At 38.0% G+C, this 19,508-nt stretch overlaps 1 protein-coding gene across 2 annotated transcripts in view; it reads right to left on the bottom strand.

Moving 5' to 3' along the window:
* GALNT10 (polypeptide N-acetylgalactosaminyltransferase 10) overlaps window positions 1-19,508 on the bottom strand; it is a 175,903-nt gene that overhangs the window by 22,180 nt on the left and 134,215 nt on the right. For both annotated transcript variants that reach the window (XM_056811498.1, XM_056811499.1), the window contains exons 6-7: window positions 18,534-18,717; window positions 14,963-15,080 (exon numbers count right to left, since the gene is read on the bottom strand). In XM_056811498.1, coding sequence (XP_056667476.1) covers window positions 14,963-15,080; window positions 18,534-18,717 — 302 coding nt within the window. The remainder of the gene's footprint in view (window positions 1-14,962; window positions 15,081-18,533; window positions 18,718-19,508) is intronic.

The raw sequence follows: 19,508 nt of genomic DNA, 5'->3' as shown, positions 1-19,508 counted from the left end.
ACTGCTTGACTACAGAGGTTGAGGGGACATGATCGAGGAGAGACGCTAAATGAGCGGCCTAATGCAAATACCAACAAGGAAATGGGTTCAGAGCAAGGACACATGTGATACCCAGACGAATTGCGCGTCGGCTAGGGAAGGGGTGGGGGGGTTAGGGGGGTAGGAAAAGAAAATGATCTGTTTCTAATGAACAATGTATGAAAATAACCAAATAAAATAATGTTAAAAAAAAAGAAAAATGCTAAACACAAATCTACTATTGTAAAATATGAAGCCGTGATAGGAAAAGAGGAGATAATTGTGGATGGACTTGGAATCACAGGTTGTCTTTTGATGACATGATTGTTTACAGCTCTTAAATTTTGTACAAATCAATAGACAGGTTTTCCATTTACATCTAATTTTGGCTTTATAATAGGTAAGATAGGTGTATTATATTCAAATTTATACAGAATTATTTTTTTTGTTTAATTAAAGAATTTGTCACTGGGGTAATTCTCTCAACTGTCTCTTTTGATAGGGGATACTGAGAAATGGAAGGGGGTGGGCCACATTTTTTTTAAATTTGCACAGGAACAGCTGATTTGAGTAGGCCTAAATCTACTAAACTCTCTTTTCTGGACTCTGGGATCTAGATCTATTTGGACATATGAAGGGTATAAATTCTCAAAGACCACAATACAACTTTAAAATTAATAAAGGAAAACAATTCAAATAAACATCCAAAATGGAATTAGTTGCCCACAGTGGGTAGAAAAGGCAAGAGATGAAGGAAAAAAGATATGAAAATAAGATGGACATTAAAAAATACTGTTGTATTCTTGCAAAGAGGCTATGCTACGGCTAAATTTGCTTTTTCTCTTTCAATTTCCTCCTTTAAACTTTTAATTTCTCTCCTTAATGTCTCTATTAAGTCACTATTCTCCTCATCTTTCTTTTCATGGTCATTAAATACATAAACTGCTATTCTCCTCAATTCTTCAAGGTTCATATTGACTTAATTCAGACAATTGGTCTTAAAATAATCTCTGACCACTTTACAAGTTTTTCACAAACTGTCTCATTTGTCTGACATCCCTTTCTCTGGCAAGATCTAGGTCTATCTAGCTCCCTCCCAGCTCAATAAGTTTATTCATAAATTGGGGTGGATTTTCATTGGGGTTTTGTTTACAACCCTCAAATTTTGTCCATGTACCAGATGCATCACAGCAAGCTTTCATTGAGGTTAATAATACCTCCCTAGCTTGGCATAGTCTTGTGTAATATTTATTGTTCATTGTTAGTGTTCCATATTGGGTCTTGAGGAGGTCAACGAACTGGTCTCCTTCCCTGAGGTTGATTGACAAGAGAGATGATTTTATTTTTCTCACTTTCTGTCAAAAAAGCTTGAAGCAAACTTTCAACATCAATCCATCCGTGATCACATGTGCAAAAGAAAAAAATGCTCTCTAGCTTTTTAATAATCACAATTGACTCATCCTCAAAAGAAGGGATATTTTGCTTGAATTTCAATATCTTGGGGGGAGATGAATCTTATCAAAGGTGGGTACTTTTTTTTTTTAAGGGGAATAGGACTGTAACTGAATTGTTTTTGGTTTCTGCCTCTTATTTTTTTAAAATTTGAGTTGCCATAAAACAGGTGGGGAAATAGGAAAAGTGGGAAGATTTTGGGTAGATTTAGAGATAGAACAGGATGAGGAGTTGAGGTAGCTTTAGTATGAGCAGAATTGTGTGGAGCAGAACTGAGTCAGCTCTAATGATGAGGGAGTATTGAAAAATAAATCTCTCTTCTTACTCTGGGGGTTTCTCAAACTTTTCTCAATGCTTTTTCATATGAGCCTTGAGATTCCCCCCAAGCTCTCCCCAGCTTTGAAGGTCACTTGAGTTATTTTTTAATTTTTCTTCGTGAGCTTTTAGTTCAGCTGACAAATTATCGTTTTGTTTTTTCTTGAAGAAGAATAGGTGGAATGCCAGACCTCCTTTCGGTATAAATACAGCTAGGAACAGTGCTATATAAAGCCACCATGTAACATTCTGGTGGACAATAAACCATTTTGGATAGACAAGAAACAGAATCGTAACTTGAACTAGACTACTCGGAATCAGTTAATCTAATTAATTTTGTTCACAGTTCTACTTTCTGTCAGTAGATGGTGCTGTTTAACATAAAGGCTCAACAGCTGTAATAGAATTAACTGTTGGGAACTTGACTTAGGGATAGTTTCAGTAAAAGGTAAGGAAAATGATCAGAAGGTTGTGGGTTCAAGTCCCTTCATGGTCACCAATTAAATGTAAGGGTTAAAATAGGGGTTTTGACAAAAAAAGAGAACCTTTTAATAATTTAAGTTTTAATGAGAATATAGTAGAGTTGTAAATTAATATTATTCCTTTAAGCCAGAGAAAGAAAACTTATAGCAGATTTTAACAATTAACAATTCAGTTTAATTAAAATATAGTAAAATAAATATAGAAAAGAGGAAAAAGAGATTACTAATCTTATACCCTATAAATATACCTAAAATTCTTAATACTACCTAAAATTCCTAACAACTATTTCTAACTGTCTTCTGAGGATAGCTTCTTCTTGCCTGGAAAAACCCAGGCCTATCTAACCTACCCTATCTATAAATGATTCACTAACTACCTAAAACTCCCTAAAATAATAGGCAGCTACCACTCACTCATTTCTTCAATCAGTTTTCTATAGCAGGTCAAACTGTCAGTAGCCAGTGGACAGCAGATCCTTGTCTATGAGACACACCTTCTGCTCTCTAGAGATCCCAGGGGCAAAAATCCCTCTAAAGGCTAAAGCCAAAAGTCCTTTCAGTAAGCTGAGGCCCACCTTTATATTCCAGCCACTAAATGCCAACCCATACTACCAGCAAACAAACACCAATGATCAACTCACGCCCAGCAGCCAACTTCCCCTAAACTGCCAGCCTTGTCAGCAACTGCCTCTCCTAACTGTCAGCAACTGAGAGCCTGCAACTGATGCTCCTCAGCAGGAGACTCCTCTGTTCCTACTTCCTGTCAATGTGGGCTGGTTAATCCCCACACATCTCTGTGGTAAGAGGACCTCCAGATCCCCTGTTAAAGAATTCCATAGGTCAGTCTATTTTTTCTTCCAGGAAACAGCCATCCTTGAGCTCCCAGCCAACTTCCTTGACATTCTTTCACATACTTCTTGGTTACAAGGCATTCACAGGATCCTCCTATTTCAGCTGAGTTCAGTTCTTCCACTCAGTGTCTATGAGGGCCTTTCATATAAGTGAATCTGTTGGTAACTTAGCTTCATTTAGAGAAGGAATTGCCCAAAAGGTCAGGAAGGCTGGAATAAGATAAATGATCCTAATAAATTAATCTAATTCTAATGCCAATGTTTTTCCTGCTTGAGGGCAGGAGATACTTTTGTTTCCTCTTAAAATTATTGACCATCAGCTCTAGAAGGAACCTTAGAACATAAAGACTGTCAGGGCCTTATAGATCATCTGGTCCAATTCCCTTATCTATTAGAGAAATAAACCAAGTGTGTGAGAAAAAGCAAGTGCCATGTTTGTGGTCACTGAGGGAGTTAGTGAAAGAGCTGATTCTCCCAGGAACCATTAGGTGAAGTGTATATCACTAGTCAGATTGGTGTGAAAGGATGGAATTGGAAGTTACATTAATTCTTAGAAAGAAAAAATCCAGTTTTGATTTCCCTCAAAGGTACTTTCCAGTTGAATTTGTCTAACGTGAAGGGCTTCTTGTCAAGAGCTGATAGACATTCTCATGAAAATATGGCAGTCTATAAAGAAGCAATAATACTATAGTTGCTGCTAAATCATCTTTCAGCATAGAAAAACACTTAAGAGCTGAAAGCAACCTTTGGAGATTACCTGATCAAAACCCTTCATTTTACAGATATGTGAACTGAGGTCCTTAGAGGGGGCAGGCCTCCTCTCCCAGGTCACATGACCAGCAGGAGCTAAGGGGCTTCTCCTGAGAAACCAGCTAAATGAATTCTCCCCCTGCAATTACTCAGCACTTTCCTTCCAAATATTTTATTCAAAGAATTTCTGGCCACAAAGATAATTGAAAAATGTTAATAAAACAGTGTAATATTTCAGTGGATCTGTTATGAATGTGAGCACTTCCTCTAGGGGTGTGAGTAAAAAAGCAATCCAAATCTCATCAAGTAAGACTCTTACCTTTGTCTTTTCATAAATACTCCATAAATGGCCAGAACAGCACAGCAGGAGGCCTTTGGGTGCATTTATTCTGTGAGTACTAAGTACAACTTTGGCTGTCCATCTTCTGCCTGTCCAACCTACTTCCTTTTTCAGGTAAAAGTGCTGGATGATATCTTTTATAATATTTTCCCCAAGCATAATGGCTGATGTTAAATATATTATTAATGCTACTTAGTAATAATTTGCCTTTCCTATTTTATAGAAAGAAGATAGAACAAAATGGCCAAATAACTCATCCAAGGGTAGATGGGGACCTAAGGATGGACACTGAACCCAGCTTAAGAAATTTTTTTTTAAATCTTTAGCTTCCGTCTTAGAATCAATACTGTGTGTTGGATTCTAAGGCAGAAGAGTGTTACGGGCTAGGCAATGGGGATTAAGTGACTTGTCCAGGGTCACACAACTAAGAGGCCTGATTTGAAAAGTCTAAGGTCAGATTTAAACCTAGGACCTCCTGTTTCTCTAGGTCTAGCTCTCAATCCACTGAGCCATCTAGATAACCCTCCCCTCTCCATCCAGCTTTCTTAATTTTAAATTTGTAGAATCAAATAATGTTAGAGCTGGAAGAGCCTTAGGATATAGATGATAAACCCCAAGAACTGGAAGAGACCTTAGAGATCATTTTGTTTGATCTCTTTATTTATCAATAAAATTTTACATGCTCAAACTTCTCCATTACTTGTACTTACTTGGCACCTCTTACCTGACATCTGATAATAACATCACCATCCATTTGGACAGCAGTTTACAAAGTACTTCTCCATTTGTTATTTTGTTGTCCCCTTTTTGTGGATGGAGAAACTGAGGCTTAAAGCCTATTAGTTGTGATTCAGGAACATGTCCTGCACTGAACCAAAAGGGTAGGCAACATTTCACTGGGAGTCTGCATGAGGAGGGCATTGTACTCTCAGACCATGCATGTGTCACAAAGAAAGTTACCCTTGTTCCTAACAAATAAGGAAGTTGCTGGCATCAGTAACAATCTTATTTGGTTTCAAACATACCAGATTGGAAATGGAAGTTCCCAATGGAGAACAAAAACATAACATAAAGATGTCAATTTCTTTCCCTATCTGAATATGTGTTGTTGGCTTTCTGATTTTCTAGGGTGATCTAACCATCCACTGATTCTTCTCTTGGGGGCATAGTGGCCTCACCATTCTGCCACAAGTAGTTCTCAGATATATTTTGCCAGTTTAGTCCCCAAGACCTCTCCCCTTCCTAAAAATTTTGGCTGGGAATGTGCTCTAAGAGTACTGACAATTTCAAAAGCTCAGTGTCCCCATCAATTTTTATTCCAGTGTTGATTCGTTTTATTGGTGAACATCTTTTCTGTGGACAAGTGCCACTATGGTATCTATAAAAGTCAATGACCAGTTCTCACCTCCCAACTGAAGCAAGGAAAATATGCAGTAATATGTATGCAATAAAATGGCAGAGAAAGAATATAACTTCAAATCCTATAATACAGACAAGTCACAGAATATCAGGTTTGGAAAGGACCTATTTACCAGAACCCTCTGAGGCAGGTGGTATAACCACCATTTCTTTTTTTTTTTAATTCTCAAGGTTTTTTTGTTGCCTTTTATTCTTTGGACCATATCATTTCCTGAGGTAGCTGGCCTTCTGCCACATGTTCATCCCCAGCCCTTTCCCTTACGAAAATGAAAAACGGAAGTAAGACAATACAGTGAGCCTGCTACCATCGAACACCTCACTTTACTGATGATGAAATACAGGTCTAGAATGTCAGAAGTCTTGCCCAAGGACAGACATGGGGAGTGTTAGAGCTGCAACTCAAATCTTCTGATTCTGACTCCATCAGTCTCTTCCACCAGAGCACAACCAGTTTTATTGATTCTGAGAGACAAAATGCAGAGGAAAAAAGCCAGGATGTTTTTGGCCCCAGGACAAGCAAGTGCTCTGGTTTTGCTTCAGCTGATGACTGGTTGTTGAATCAGGGGAGAAGGAAAGCTTTGTTTGTGGCATCCCTTTTTGGACTCTTCTGTCTCTGCTCTTGGCTTATCTTTCATGGATAGCTGACCTACTGTACCTCCCAGAAAGATCAAAGCTAAAGTTCTTGATGGATCTTAATGCTTTCTTGGGCTAATACCTTTGCAGAATCTTCAGTCATCCCAACTGCCTTTTGAAGAGCAATGAGCAGAATGCCTCCCCTGTTATTGGCAGGCAGCTCTCCAAATGGCTGGACAGCTGCCGGGGCACATGCTTCCAAGAATAAACACAACCACACTCACTCACACCCCACAGGGAAGGTTCCCAGAGTTAGCTTTTGAGAGATACTAGTGAGAGTCCAGGCAACTCTTCTGCAGCTGGGCTTCTCCCCAACACCTGTGCTGCTGCCTGAGATGGCAGGGTCTGGGAAGGGCATGTGTGAAAGGGAGTGAGGGAAATGTATTTTCCCATGCAGATGGTCTTTTTTGCAGTTGTTGGCATTGAGTCTAGCCATCTGGCCTAGGCTGATGAAATGACTCGCCCTCTCAAACGAGGCAAACAGATACAGGGATATGGTCTTCACTTCTGTCTCTGTCCTGTTCGTTTTCATGAAAGATCAAATTTAGAATCTTTAAAATGTTGGGAAGAATTCACTACAGACCTTTTAGTTGGATGTTGGAGGATTGAGAGATACACAGTTCCACTTCCCAACCTCTGCGAGAACATGGACTAGTAAAGGACTACAAGGAAGTAGGTGATCTTCAGTCTGCAGATGGCTGAGATTGCAGCTTAACTCCTGGATGTCAGCAGTTAAGAAATTTAGTTGAGTAGAAAAGCTATGCTACTACCCTTTTTGTGGTTATGTCTCTGTGTGTTAGCCTTACTGGTTGACAGCCTTATCTCTTTAAGAAACAAAAGGAAGCATAATTGGCATACAGATCAATAAAAGGGTATTCTGTTAGAGAGTACACTAAACTTGAAAAAAAAAAGTCAATCACTGAAAGAATCTCCTGGCTTGATCTTAGTTCCCCTAGCTCCTGGTGTCTTAGCTAATTTTTAAAGATTCTTTGGTTTTACCTTCTGCCTTTACTTCCATCCCCACCATCTCTCAGATGACAAAGAAATCTCAGCAGATAGTTACTATGTACCCAGAAAAAAACACACATTAGAGAGGAAGCTCTCAAAACATGCTAGGGCAGAGAAAGTATGAATGCATAAGCATTGATAGAGGAGGGACATGGAGCTGGTAAGGATTTTCCGGAGCTAATGACTTTCTCCTTCTTGTGAAGCCTATAAAAGATCTGTATCTTACTACTCTGGCTAGGACTATTTGACCTAGCAGCTTGCCTCTACACATACAAAGAAGGTTATCATTAAGAAGTGTTGATTGGCTTATGGTGTGAACCAGAGACCCCTTTGACCACAGTACTGGGAGGCCCTCTCCGACCACCTGTTCTGGTACGCAGGGTGGCTTTTGTGCAATGCTCCCATTTCTGGCTGAATCCAGGAAGTGGTGTTTCATTTTTGTCTATTCTGGGAGAACTGGGAAGCTCATTTCAAATGGCCAGATCCTTTCATCTGGCTTTGGTCAGAGAATAGCACTGAAAAACTTTCCCCCTATCTATTCCATTAATGCAGTCTAGGGGGAAGAAATATTTAACAAATCCAATTCTTTTATTTGTGCTAACTTGTTTATGCTCCCAACTCAGTATTTGTTATTTTCAAAGGCAGAATATTCCATCTTCTTTGAATTTCCTCTCTGATTTGCACCATCAGCTTCCTATCCCATCTCCACTGGTAATACTGGTGCTCCATTCCTCCTCCAGCCCTATGAATGGTTCCTTTTGTCTGCTGAAGGCTCAGCCTTTAAAACTTACCTAACCCATCCTGGTGTACCTGGACATGACCAAAGAGCAGAAGCCAAATATACAAACAGTTAAGAGATTAGCAGGACATAACTATAGTTCTACATAGTTCTAAAGCTCCTCCCAATATGCTAAGATAGAGTATTATTGTCTTTCCTTTTACAGACGAGCAAACAGGATTTAAAAAAAGAAAATTTAAGATTAGTGTAATAAAGTAGTAAATGAAAATGGATTTATAAAAAAAAAGGAAAAAGAGTTTGCTTTATCTTAATTTTTTTTTAACACCCTTACCTTAATACTGTGTATTCATTCCAAGGCAGAAGAATGGTAAGGGCTAGACAATGGGGGTTAAATGACTTGCCCAGGGTCACACAGCTGGGAAGTGTCTGAGGCCAGATTTGAATCCAGGACCTCCTGTCTCTAGGTCTGGCTTTCAATGCACTGAGCTACCCAGTTGCACCTTTACCTTAATTATAATGTTACTTTTTAGTTTTTAACGCAAATAAAAAAATCTGTCATTTAAAAATAATATTTTAGGAGCACAAAGGCTTGTGACTTTGGCAACTTACCATGAAAATAAATGGGAAAATGATCCAATTGGTCAGAGGCCTAAACTTGTTCTGGGATGGCAGTCACTTGCAAAGAACTTGATAACCAAGGCTATCAAGAGGAACCACTTAAAGGATGAAGCTTAATTCAGACAAATGCAACATAACAGGAATAGACAGCAGTTAGCTGGGCACTTGGCCTTCAGGATTTTCAAAAGCTTTCTCCATCTAGGAGGAACTGCCTTGGTTAATGGGGTCATCAGACTGAAGATGGCATCTGACAATCATCAAAATCAAAATGCTATAGTCAGACGAATGTAAAAATCAGCAAGGAGGGAGGAGAATGATATTTACAAACAACAAAAGGAAACTTTCATTGAAGGTACAATGTAGAAGACGACAATAAAAGACAGAGTCAAAGACCTCTCATGATCACATGATCTTGGGTAATTAACTTTTCCTTTCTATGTTTTGGTCTCTTCACTTAAAATTTATGCAGTTGGATTATCTCTATGCTTTATGTTATTAGTTCTCTTCCCATTTTCACAATATTTTGTTTTCCAGCTCTAAAAGCATCTCTACTATCTTCTAATAGTCTATTCACTCTGATATTTTAAGATTCTTGGCTAATCAATTTGCCTAATACAACAGTGAATTAATGGCAGCACTAGGACAAAGATTTAGATCTTCTGGTTCCCATTTCAGTGCTCTTTCCATACCATTAGGGTGATTGATGAGCAACATTCCTATTCTTCTCTGTGAACCCAGAACTGTCATAATGCCTCATGATTATACACTTGTTAATTAGCTTAGTGGTACTGGGTCTGCTGGAATTCTATAGTTTAGTAAGCAAGGAACTGTACAATACGGCTTGTCTGAAGAAGAATCTGACTCACAAAAGTGAAACTGGAGCTGTTGGAGGCTCTTCTCTGTAGATCTAGAAAACATTAAGGATTCTCAGGCCATCAGTCAAGGGTTTCTGAAGGAGCAGAATACTGTATGTAAGACTCTACTTCAGTGAGAGGAAAGGGGGAAGTTTCAATGAAATTCATTTGCAAGATATCTGGTCAGTTAGGAGGTAATATCTGTGTCTAGATAGCACAGAAAAAGCTAACTGAGTCCCACAGGAAGGTAACTGACCAAGAGTTGGCAGGAACTTCTAGGGTCGTCCTAATATGGAGGAATAAGCACTGAATTTGAAGTCAGAATCTTGGGTTCTTATGCTTACTAGGTGCCTCTGCTTAAGGTACTGAACCTCTCCCAGTTTCAGTTTCCTAATCTATAAAGTAGACATAATAATATTGGCATTATTATTACCTTTAATTATTATGTATTATTGTGAATTACTATAAACCGTAAGGTATCATAGACATGTGAATTATTTAGTCCAGTTGATTCCTGAGGCATATATTTCCTCCATATCTTTTATAATGTAAAGATAAAATATTTTATAAACAATAAAGAGTTGTGTAAACATATTTCTTATTGTTCTCATCATCTTCTATTCTCACGGTAACCCTGTGAGGTAGGGCATTATTGCCTACATTTTGTAGACAAAGAAGCAAATCTTTATAAAGTGCACTAGTTTTCAAAGCTAGTGAGAAATAGGGCAAGGTCTAGAACTCCTGACTTTTTGATTCCTAGTCAAATATTCTTTCAGTTACTGTTAAGTAAAAGGTACTATTGGTGTTTGATGTTCGAGCAAATATATTTGTTTAAATAGCAAAGCAAAGACATGAACAGTTGGAACAGTGCAATCTTTGTACTCCTTAGCTGTTCCTAATCTAGGAGGGCTCTTTGATGAGTACTGGGATAGTTCTTCTAAAGAGGACGGAAGGCTCTCTTGAAAATTCACCATCTTATTAACTTAATCTCTAAGTCTCTCTCATCAAGACTGCTCTCATTTTCTAGAAAGTTAATGATCAAATTTTTCACTCTCTGCTGCATGTAAGCCTATCTTAATTTCTGAAAACAGACTGGGCCTTTCAGGAGGAACCTTCATTCTTGCTCCCCCAAAAGAAAGGATATTAAAGCAGACATTAATCAGAATGAGTTTTGCTCACCATAAATTAGTTCTGGCCTGAAATAGAACACACAGGATTTGTTTGGAGTAGTAGAGAGATGACTAGAATTGTCTTATTCCCCACAGACCACACAAGGGTCTGATGAGACAGTAGGAAGGCAAATAACATGTTAGTGTTTTGTCATAAAGCATCAGAAATGTGCAATTCCAAAAGGGAGGGATAAGAGAAAAAGAGAAAGCAGAAAAGTGTCCCATGAAGGTTTAGGAAGAGACATATAATTTCATTTCTCCATTAAAGCTCAAAAAGATAAATGGATCAAATGGAAACAGAATCACAGGACAGAGACAAAATATAGCTCTGTCAATGAGTCTTTTGTTAATTAACACAATGTGGAGAAAAATGCCATTTGCTTCTCTAGAAGTGCTTGATGAATAAAATGAGAGCCAGAGTTAAATCATTCAGGGTTTGAAAACTCTGTTGGTGAAGAAATCTTCTTCAATTTATTCACAGTATAGGAAGACTTGAAGGGCACTGGTGAAACTACACCCAGTTTTACCACACTATTTTGAATAGAAATCAGTTAATACTCAACTGATTAATCAGCAATGTTTAAACAATGATTGTGGGAAGTGATTTCAAAATCCAAGAGGATATAACAATTACAGACTAATACAAGATTTCATCACAATTCCAGGGCTTCAGTATCTCCATACAAATACTCAATGCACCACAAATTTAAAGAGCAAAAGCAGTGGTTGTATATGAGATATGCTACCTTGCATCTGTATATTGTCTTCTACTCTACTGTTAATAAGTTATGTGACATTGGATAAATTGTCTTCTGACATCTGAATTCTATTTTCTAAGTTCTCCTCCAGCTTGAACATGATATATTTTCTGTTCTACAGCCTGTCTAGCATCTAGCTTCTACCTTCTATGTTTTACAGTTTAAGATCCTGAAATCCTACTCCCAGTGCCTCATCATGCCATGGAGGTGACCCTGGTTCATACCAGTGGAACACAAGTTCTGGCAGGTTTAGAAGAGTAGGAACTTTCTAAAAAAGGCTCTGGAGAGAGACTGAATCTGTTGTTCAGGTACTAGCACATCTAAGTACAGAGATGTTCATCACTGGCATGCTGATCCCTAAAGGATGAATGTTTTGGCTGTGGTGGCTCTTACATCAGATTAAAGTGCAAAATGGCTCAGTCCTGTGTGTCACCATTTTTACACAATTTCAAAGTGAAGATGGTGGAATGGTGGAAAAGAAGGCAGAAAGCAATTTTAGGCTACCATACATAATAAGTTAACTACTACTGGGACTCTAAGTGTGGGCTCTTCCTCCAGTGACCTAGTTGATTTGTTGTTGAGTCATTTCAGTTACTTCTGATTCTCTGTGATCCCATTTGGAGTTTTCTTGGTAGAGATACTGGAGTGGTTTGCCATTTCTGTCTCCAGCTCATTTTACAGATAAGGAACTAGGGTCAACAGGGTTAAGTGACTTGCCCAAGGTCACACAACTAATAAGTGTCTGAGGCCAGATTTGAACTCAGGAAGATGAGTCTTCCTTACTTCAGGCCTGGCACTCTATCTACTGTGTCACTTAGCTGCTTTGGCCTAGTTGATATATTGCTGAAAAAAAAAAAAAGAATTGCATTCAATTTGTAAGGAAGACTTATAAATTGAATTCCTCTATCCAATGAACCAGTATATCACTGACATCAATGATGTCACTATAAATATAACTGGGAGTTTCCAGCTAAATACAGGGATGGCTCACAAGTTATCCTTGGCGAGCTGAAAAATCGCTGGAGCTGATTTCATCTTGTACCTGAGGGCAATAGGAAACACCACTTCATGGGATGCTTAATCATTTTCCCTTGTGGCATTAAAAATATAGGCAAGAGGATTATCATGAGGAGAATTTTAGTTTATGCACTCATATCTGTTGCAAAGGATGAAGCAATAGAACAATTCAATGAAAATCCTCTACAACAAAGTTTCTTAACCTTGTTTGTATTATGAAGCCCTTCAACAGTTTGGTAGAGGCAGTCGGTAGACTAGATGGAAAAAGCATGAAAAGATGCTGAATATGAAGTTGGGAAAAAGCTGGTTGTGTGACCCAGAAGGCAATCAACTAAACAACAAATGAATCAGTCAACAAATTTTATTGATTGCCTATTCTTTAATGTCCCTTATCCTCAGTTTTCCCATGTATAAAAAATGCACCCGCAGTCTTTACCTTTCAAGGTTGTTGTCAGGATTAAATGAGATCCAGTAGGCAAAGCATGCAGCAAACAGTAAAAGGCTTTGTAATTTCTATTATTATGATGTGGTGAGAACCAGAACTGACGACCCACAGCCTGAGTTCTACCCCCAAGAGTAAATTTCTTGAGCACAGGGACTTTGCTTTTTGTTTCTCTATCTCCAAAGCATAACAGCCCAGTTTATACTTAATAAATTTCTGCTGAATTGGCTAGCACTGGTATCTACAAGAGTTTATATTAGTTTATATTAGAAGAACTGTATGTGGAACCCACAACGTAGAAAATGGCTAAATTTGTTGAAGAGATACTCTTGTAGATTTATGGGAGACAAAGGCCAAAATTGCCCAGGATGAGGTGCTCTGTGTGAGTGCTATCAGCACCTTAGAAAAGAGTACCTACCCACACCAATAAGATCACAGGACTATCAGTAGTAATTCCAGCTTTAATATTATATGGCTCTGTTTGTAAAGCCATATGTGGTAACTAGAACAACACTAGGTGTTGAGAGATGCCTGTAAGTGCTGGTTTGGTTCTAGGTCTCAGAAAATTTGCAACCAGGATCAGGAGAATAACAACAAAATGATAATGACTAGTATTTTTATTGTGCTTTAAAGGTTTATAAAAAGATTGCTTTACAGATGTTACCACATTTAATTTTTCAGAACAATACTGGAGCTATTATTATTGAGGAGGACACTGAAGTTGAGATCAATTAAGGGAGTTGCTCAGGGTTAGAGAGCTTGTAAATGTCTGAGGCAGGATCTTAATTTGCATCTTCCTGACTCCTCCAGCAGCATGTTATTCCCTATACTACCTTAAGATCCCTTCTGGTTCTGTTCTGACATTTTAAAAACACACCATTATCTTCACATAAAGAAAAGTTCCTGTCTATCTTTCTATCAAGTGATGACAGATTTTAAAAAAAATTCCTTTTTTAAAAAGACATTTTATTTTCCCAATTACATGTAATAACAATTTTCAATATGTTTTCTGAAATTATAAGATCCAAATTGTCTCCCTCCCAGAAATGATAAGCAAGTCAATCTGGGTTATACATGCATTATCATGCAAAACCTACTTCCATATTGGTCACAGTTGTAAGAGAATACTCACATAAAGCCAAAACCCAAAATAAAACTATAAATAAACGAATGTGAAAAATAGTATGCTTTTATTTGCATTCTAACTCTTAACAGTTCTTCCTCTGGAATTAGACAGCATTCTTTGGATGGCAGATATTTTCAAGAGAGCAAAAAGGAACCAAACTGTACCTTGTGTTCCTCATGAATCAATCTCAAAAAACTTCATATATTTTTGCTTCTTGACTCAACCAAGATCCCTTCTTTTTTTCCATCCTCTTCATCCACCCTTTCCTTCAAAATTTACTAAGTATTTACTATGGTGAAGGCCCTGTGTGTGGTTCTGGAAGACATGCAAAAATACCTAAGAAATGATCTCTGTTTTCAAGGAAATTATAATCAGGCTAGGAAGATACAATTGACACAGATCAATAGAATACAAATTTGGCTAGGCTGAGTGCACATGTTTTATCAAATCAAAAAAAAGAAGAAATAGATTTAGGCTCAGAGAGAGAATAGGTAAAACTTCTCAAAGGAGGCAGACTTTGGACTATGTGTTGAAGGTTGGTTAGAATGTCATGGTTTTATCTGAAAGGTTGAGAAAGGAAGGCATTCTGGATATAAGGAATAGCTTGACAAAGGGGTAGAAGATGGAAAGTACAGGATGGACTCAAGGGATGGAGAGTAGTCCATTTTAATTATGGGTAGAGTACATGAAATAAACAAGAAGAAATAAAACTGGATTGTGCTTAGCATAGTGTCTTGTCCATAATCAATACTTGTTGAACTGAACTGAATTAAAAGGTAGGCTAGGGCCAGATAATGGGGGGCCTTGAATGCCAAAATAAGGGATCTTCTCTGGGCACTGGGGCGGATAGGCAGCCAGGACTCTGGCATCTTTCACACATGCTGAGGTTGGGTAAGCTCAGATACATATCCAGTGGACTATTGCACTGGTTGGTTCTAAGGACAAAAGGACTTTGAGAGATAATTGCTCACCTTAAAGGAGATTTCATATTGTTCTCCACCCCAGATCTCCAGGCCAGGATCGTACCCTCCCAACTCCCAGAACCACTTTCGATCCACAGCAAATAGTCCTCCAGCCATTACAGGAGACCTGTTAGGGGAAATAGGTCTCAATATGACATACAACTGAAATGCATAGACAGTCCCATGAAAACCTTTACCACCACCACCACCACCACCACCGAAAGACACATCTTGTTCTGAACCTCCCCTTAAAAAATAAATTCTCAAAACAAAATGTTGTTGTTCAGTCATGTCCAACTTTTTGTGACCCCCATTTGGGGTTTTCTTGGTACAGGTAGCTGGAGTAGTTTGCCATTTCCTTCTCTAGTTTATTTTACAGATAAGGAAACTGAGGCAAACAGGGTTAAGTGACTTGCCCAGGGTCACGCAGCTAGTATTTGAGGCCAGATCTGAACTTGGGAAGATAAATCTTTCTGACTCTACACCCAGGGCTCTATCTATTGTGCCACCTATCTATCCTAACCAAAATGGTTTGGTGGTAATTCCAACTCCATCTAAAACCTAATCAACTACTAAGACTTTACACAACATTAATATATACAGTAAACAAAAGAGGATCACTACAGACTGGACCAGTCCAAAAGGATACCACGAGCTAGATCTGTTTCTAGTTTCAGTCATCTCTAATTTATTTTGTGACTTAAGCCAAGTCATAACCACTTTAGGCTTCATTTGTCATAAAGCAGGGATATCCTACTTTGTGGCCTTTATCTAATTCATAGGGATATCTATTATATCCTTTATTAGTTAAGTCAAGAGAAGTGAGTTTTAGTACTGTCTCTACCATTAACTACACTGTGACTACAGGGTAAACTATTTTCCCTCTCTGGGCCTCCACTTTTTCCTCTGCAAAATGAGAGTTTGGCCAGAAATCTTTCCTGTTCCAATGAACCCACAAAACCTCAAAATTGGAGAGGACCTCAGAGGCCATCCAATTCACCTCATACTTAATAAAGAATCCTTTCTAGAGCATTTCCAATGAGATATGGCAAATTCCTAATCTTAGAATACCACTAATGAAATCATGCTATCTCCTGTGTCAGCCCATTCTACTTTTGGACAGTGGAATCCTTTCCTTATATCAAGTTTCAATCTCCTGCTTTTCAATTTTCACCCATTACCTATCTCTGTCCTCTAAAATGATGGAGACTATGTCTAATTTCTCATCTATATTTCAGCCCTTCAAATTGGTGAAAATAAATATCCCATTTCCCTTTATATATCTTTTCTCCAGGTCAGTCCTTGTATGGCATTGTCTCCAGTTCTCGTTTGGATTGCCTTTTTATTGATGTGCTTTAGCTAGCTGACCCCCTAATATGTGGAGTCAAAACTGGACACAGAACTCGCAGGCACTTTCCAGCTCTGACAGACTTTTAATTTGTGAGCATTTTTAATTAACTTTTTTTCCCTGCACTCAAAGTTTAACTTCATATATGATTTCTATTTTGAGAGATCTATGTAGATATATTTTTATTTGCTATGTAGATATATATTGGACAGCTAGGTGGCAGTGGATAGACTGGTAGGCCCGGAGTCAGGAAGCCATGAATTCAAAAGTGACATTAGCCACTTACTAGCCATATGATGCTAGGTAGATCACTTAAATCCTATCTGCTTCAGTTTCCTCATCTGTAAAATGGAGATAATAACAGTATCCCAACAAGGCTGTTGGGAGGATCAAATAAGATCACTATATAGTGCCTAGCACAGTGCCTGGCACATAGTAAGTTCTATGTAAATGTTAGCTACTATTATTATTATCTACATATACATATAGATAGATAGATATCTACCTACTGATAGTCTCTATATAGAGAGAACTATATAGATGTTTCTTGGGATCACTACACATGCCACTCAGCCTCATATACTATCTGAAGCTATATCAGTAGTGTTACATAGCCATAATTAAGGATCAGAACAATGAGGGATAGAGCAGCAAGACCTCTCTTTGAGATGGAAGATCCAGACCTATTGGCCATTGTTTAGTCACCTTACCTCTCTGAGCCTTGTTTCCTCTTTGGTGAAATGGGGGTAGTGGTGCTTATATCATTCATCTCATAGGTTGTTGGGGGAAAAGTGCTTTGTAAAGTATAAAGTGGTACAGAAATGAGAATTGTTACTATCATTAGGTGCAAAAGTCTCTGAAAGATCCCTATTCACCAATGATTGGCATTCACATTCTAACTTTGCAGTTAACATAGGAAATAGATCAGATGTTTTACAAAGATTTTCAACAACCAGGGTTAAAACTAACTTTCAATCCCCAGAGAATTCAAGTCACCAGAATACTTTATCCTGCAAGTATTCCAGAAAATTGAGTTCTATCATATTTATATGTGGATTACAATGTAGACTAGTGTTGTCAAACTCAAAAAGAAATGGAGGCCACTAATTCCTTTTTATGGATTCTTATGGGCCACATATGGATTTATATTTAAAATGTAATGTCCTTGTTTTACTGTATTTTTATTTATTATGTTAAATATTTCCCAATTACATTTAAATCTGGTTCAGGATGTATGCTGAAGTGTTGTTGATCATGTTTGACACATCTGATAAAGACTTTCTTTAGGAGAACCAAACTAGGAAAATATTGAAGTCTCTAAAAATGGCATTGTATCCTATTTAAAATGAAGGAAAAAGGGAAGCAGAAATTTCTAAAGATGATTTATTAAATGAACTAAGGATATTTTGCATGATAAAAGACACAGGCAACTTTCTTGAAGTATTTGATGAGCTATCACATGAAAATTAGTGAAAAATAATTAAAACTGTTTTTCTTGGCCTTAAAAGGCAGAAATAGGACCAGTAAAGGAAAATTTTTCAGGTAGCAAATTTCATCTACAACAAGGAAGAACTCCTTGACAATTATACTTCTCCAACAATGGGATGGGCCGTCTTGGGAGGTCATGAACTCCTTGTCCCTAGAACTATTCAAACAGAAGTTGACTAGTAACCACTCTGTTAGAGATATTACAGAAGGGAAGGGAATAAGATCAGATGACTTCTGGGGTCCCTTTTATGAATGATGAGATCAGTCAGACTAGAAAAGGAGGTAGACATTGCTTGCTAGGCTGGGGGCCCTCCCACTTGTTTCTGAAAAGCAGCTACTTTTCATTTCTCATAATCATCAATATAGTCATGCAATTAGCTGGGCCAATGTGTTAAGTTCAATTCTAATAATGTGATTGCAAACTACTTCTTTTAGATATTGCTTGAAGAACTTGTATTCACACTTTGTTTCATGATTTGTGAGACAGGAATGGTGTTGGACTTGGGAGTCAGGAAGCCTGGGTTTAAATCCTTCCTCAAGACATTTAAGTTGATGTGAGAGTCTGAACAAAGATCACTTAACCTCTTTGAGTCTCAGTTTCCTCATTTGAAAGATGATGAGTTTGAGCTTGATGATGACATTTAATGTCGTGGACCTAAATTGTCTTGTGATTTCTGATTTACTGGCAAAATGGCAAGAACTCTGGTCAGACTCTAATAAGTAGGCTGAGTTTCATGCACTTACTCAAATGGATCACTAGGGTCAGGTTTCTGCAATTCCAGAGGGATGGGGATCCTCTTGTAATACATCTCCCAGTCAAATGCTCCCCGCATGGCATCCCCGGCCTGTGTCTTATACCCAAAGTGATTGTTATCGATCACGTCAATCATCGGGCACACGATGGTCTTTCGATTTGATGCAATGCGGTCTGAAGAGGTCAAGAAACATTTATTAAAGAACAAATTTAGATCCCTTTTATAATGGAGATTTAAACTACCTACAAGTATCTTAAAAATAATTTCCTTATTGCCATTCAACTAAAGTCTAAGTTTGTCTATACTTCAATTTTGTTAACAAGGTTGGCTGGGATAGTTAAGTATTTGCTATAACTATGTCACTATGAGCTGGTCATTTCTCCTCTCTGAGCCTCAGTTTACTCATCTGTAAAATAGGGATGATGATGATGATGATGATGATAATGATAATGATGACAATAGTATTCCCTAACTCACAGTACTATTTTAAGGAAAGTATTTTATAAACTGTAAGAATGAGACTACTAACACAAATTAGCTAAATGAGAAAATATCTGCTGTAATCTACCCAAGTGATGTATCAAAGGGTCTCAAATAAATAAAATCTAGAAAACTCATACTGAATTATCAGGTGCAGAATAATTTGTCATGGGGATCTAGAGTGTTGTGTTAAGGGCAATACCTGAAAAGCTAGACCCAATGCTCTAGTATCTTTTCTTCTGGTACATTGGGGCTGGGATGAATCTTCAATGGGAAAGAGTGTGAGGAAGTGGAAAGAGCTAGACCTATTGGAAAACCTTTTGCTTTGAGTTCTGGTTCTCCCACTAGCTGTGTGGCCTCAGGAAAGTCACTGAATTGTTCAGTTTTTTTCCTCTGTTAAATGCTGACAAGAGTACTTTTTTCATAAGGTTGTTGTGAGGAGCCAATGTATGTGAGAGGGCTTTGGAAGCCATAGAGTATGACA

Source organism: Monodelphis domestica, chromosome 1 (assembly GCF_027887165.1).
Source record: "Monodelphis domestica isolate mMonDom1 chromosome 1, mMonDom1.pri, whole genome shotgun sequence".
Lineage (NCBI taxonomy): Eukaryota > Metazoa > Chordata > Mammalia > Didelphimorphia > Didelphidae > Monodelphis > Monodelphis domestica.
The sequence above is the reverse complement of the archived record's forward strand: the minus strand, read 5'-3'. Positions and strand labels throughout refer to the sequence as shown.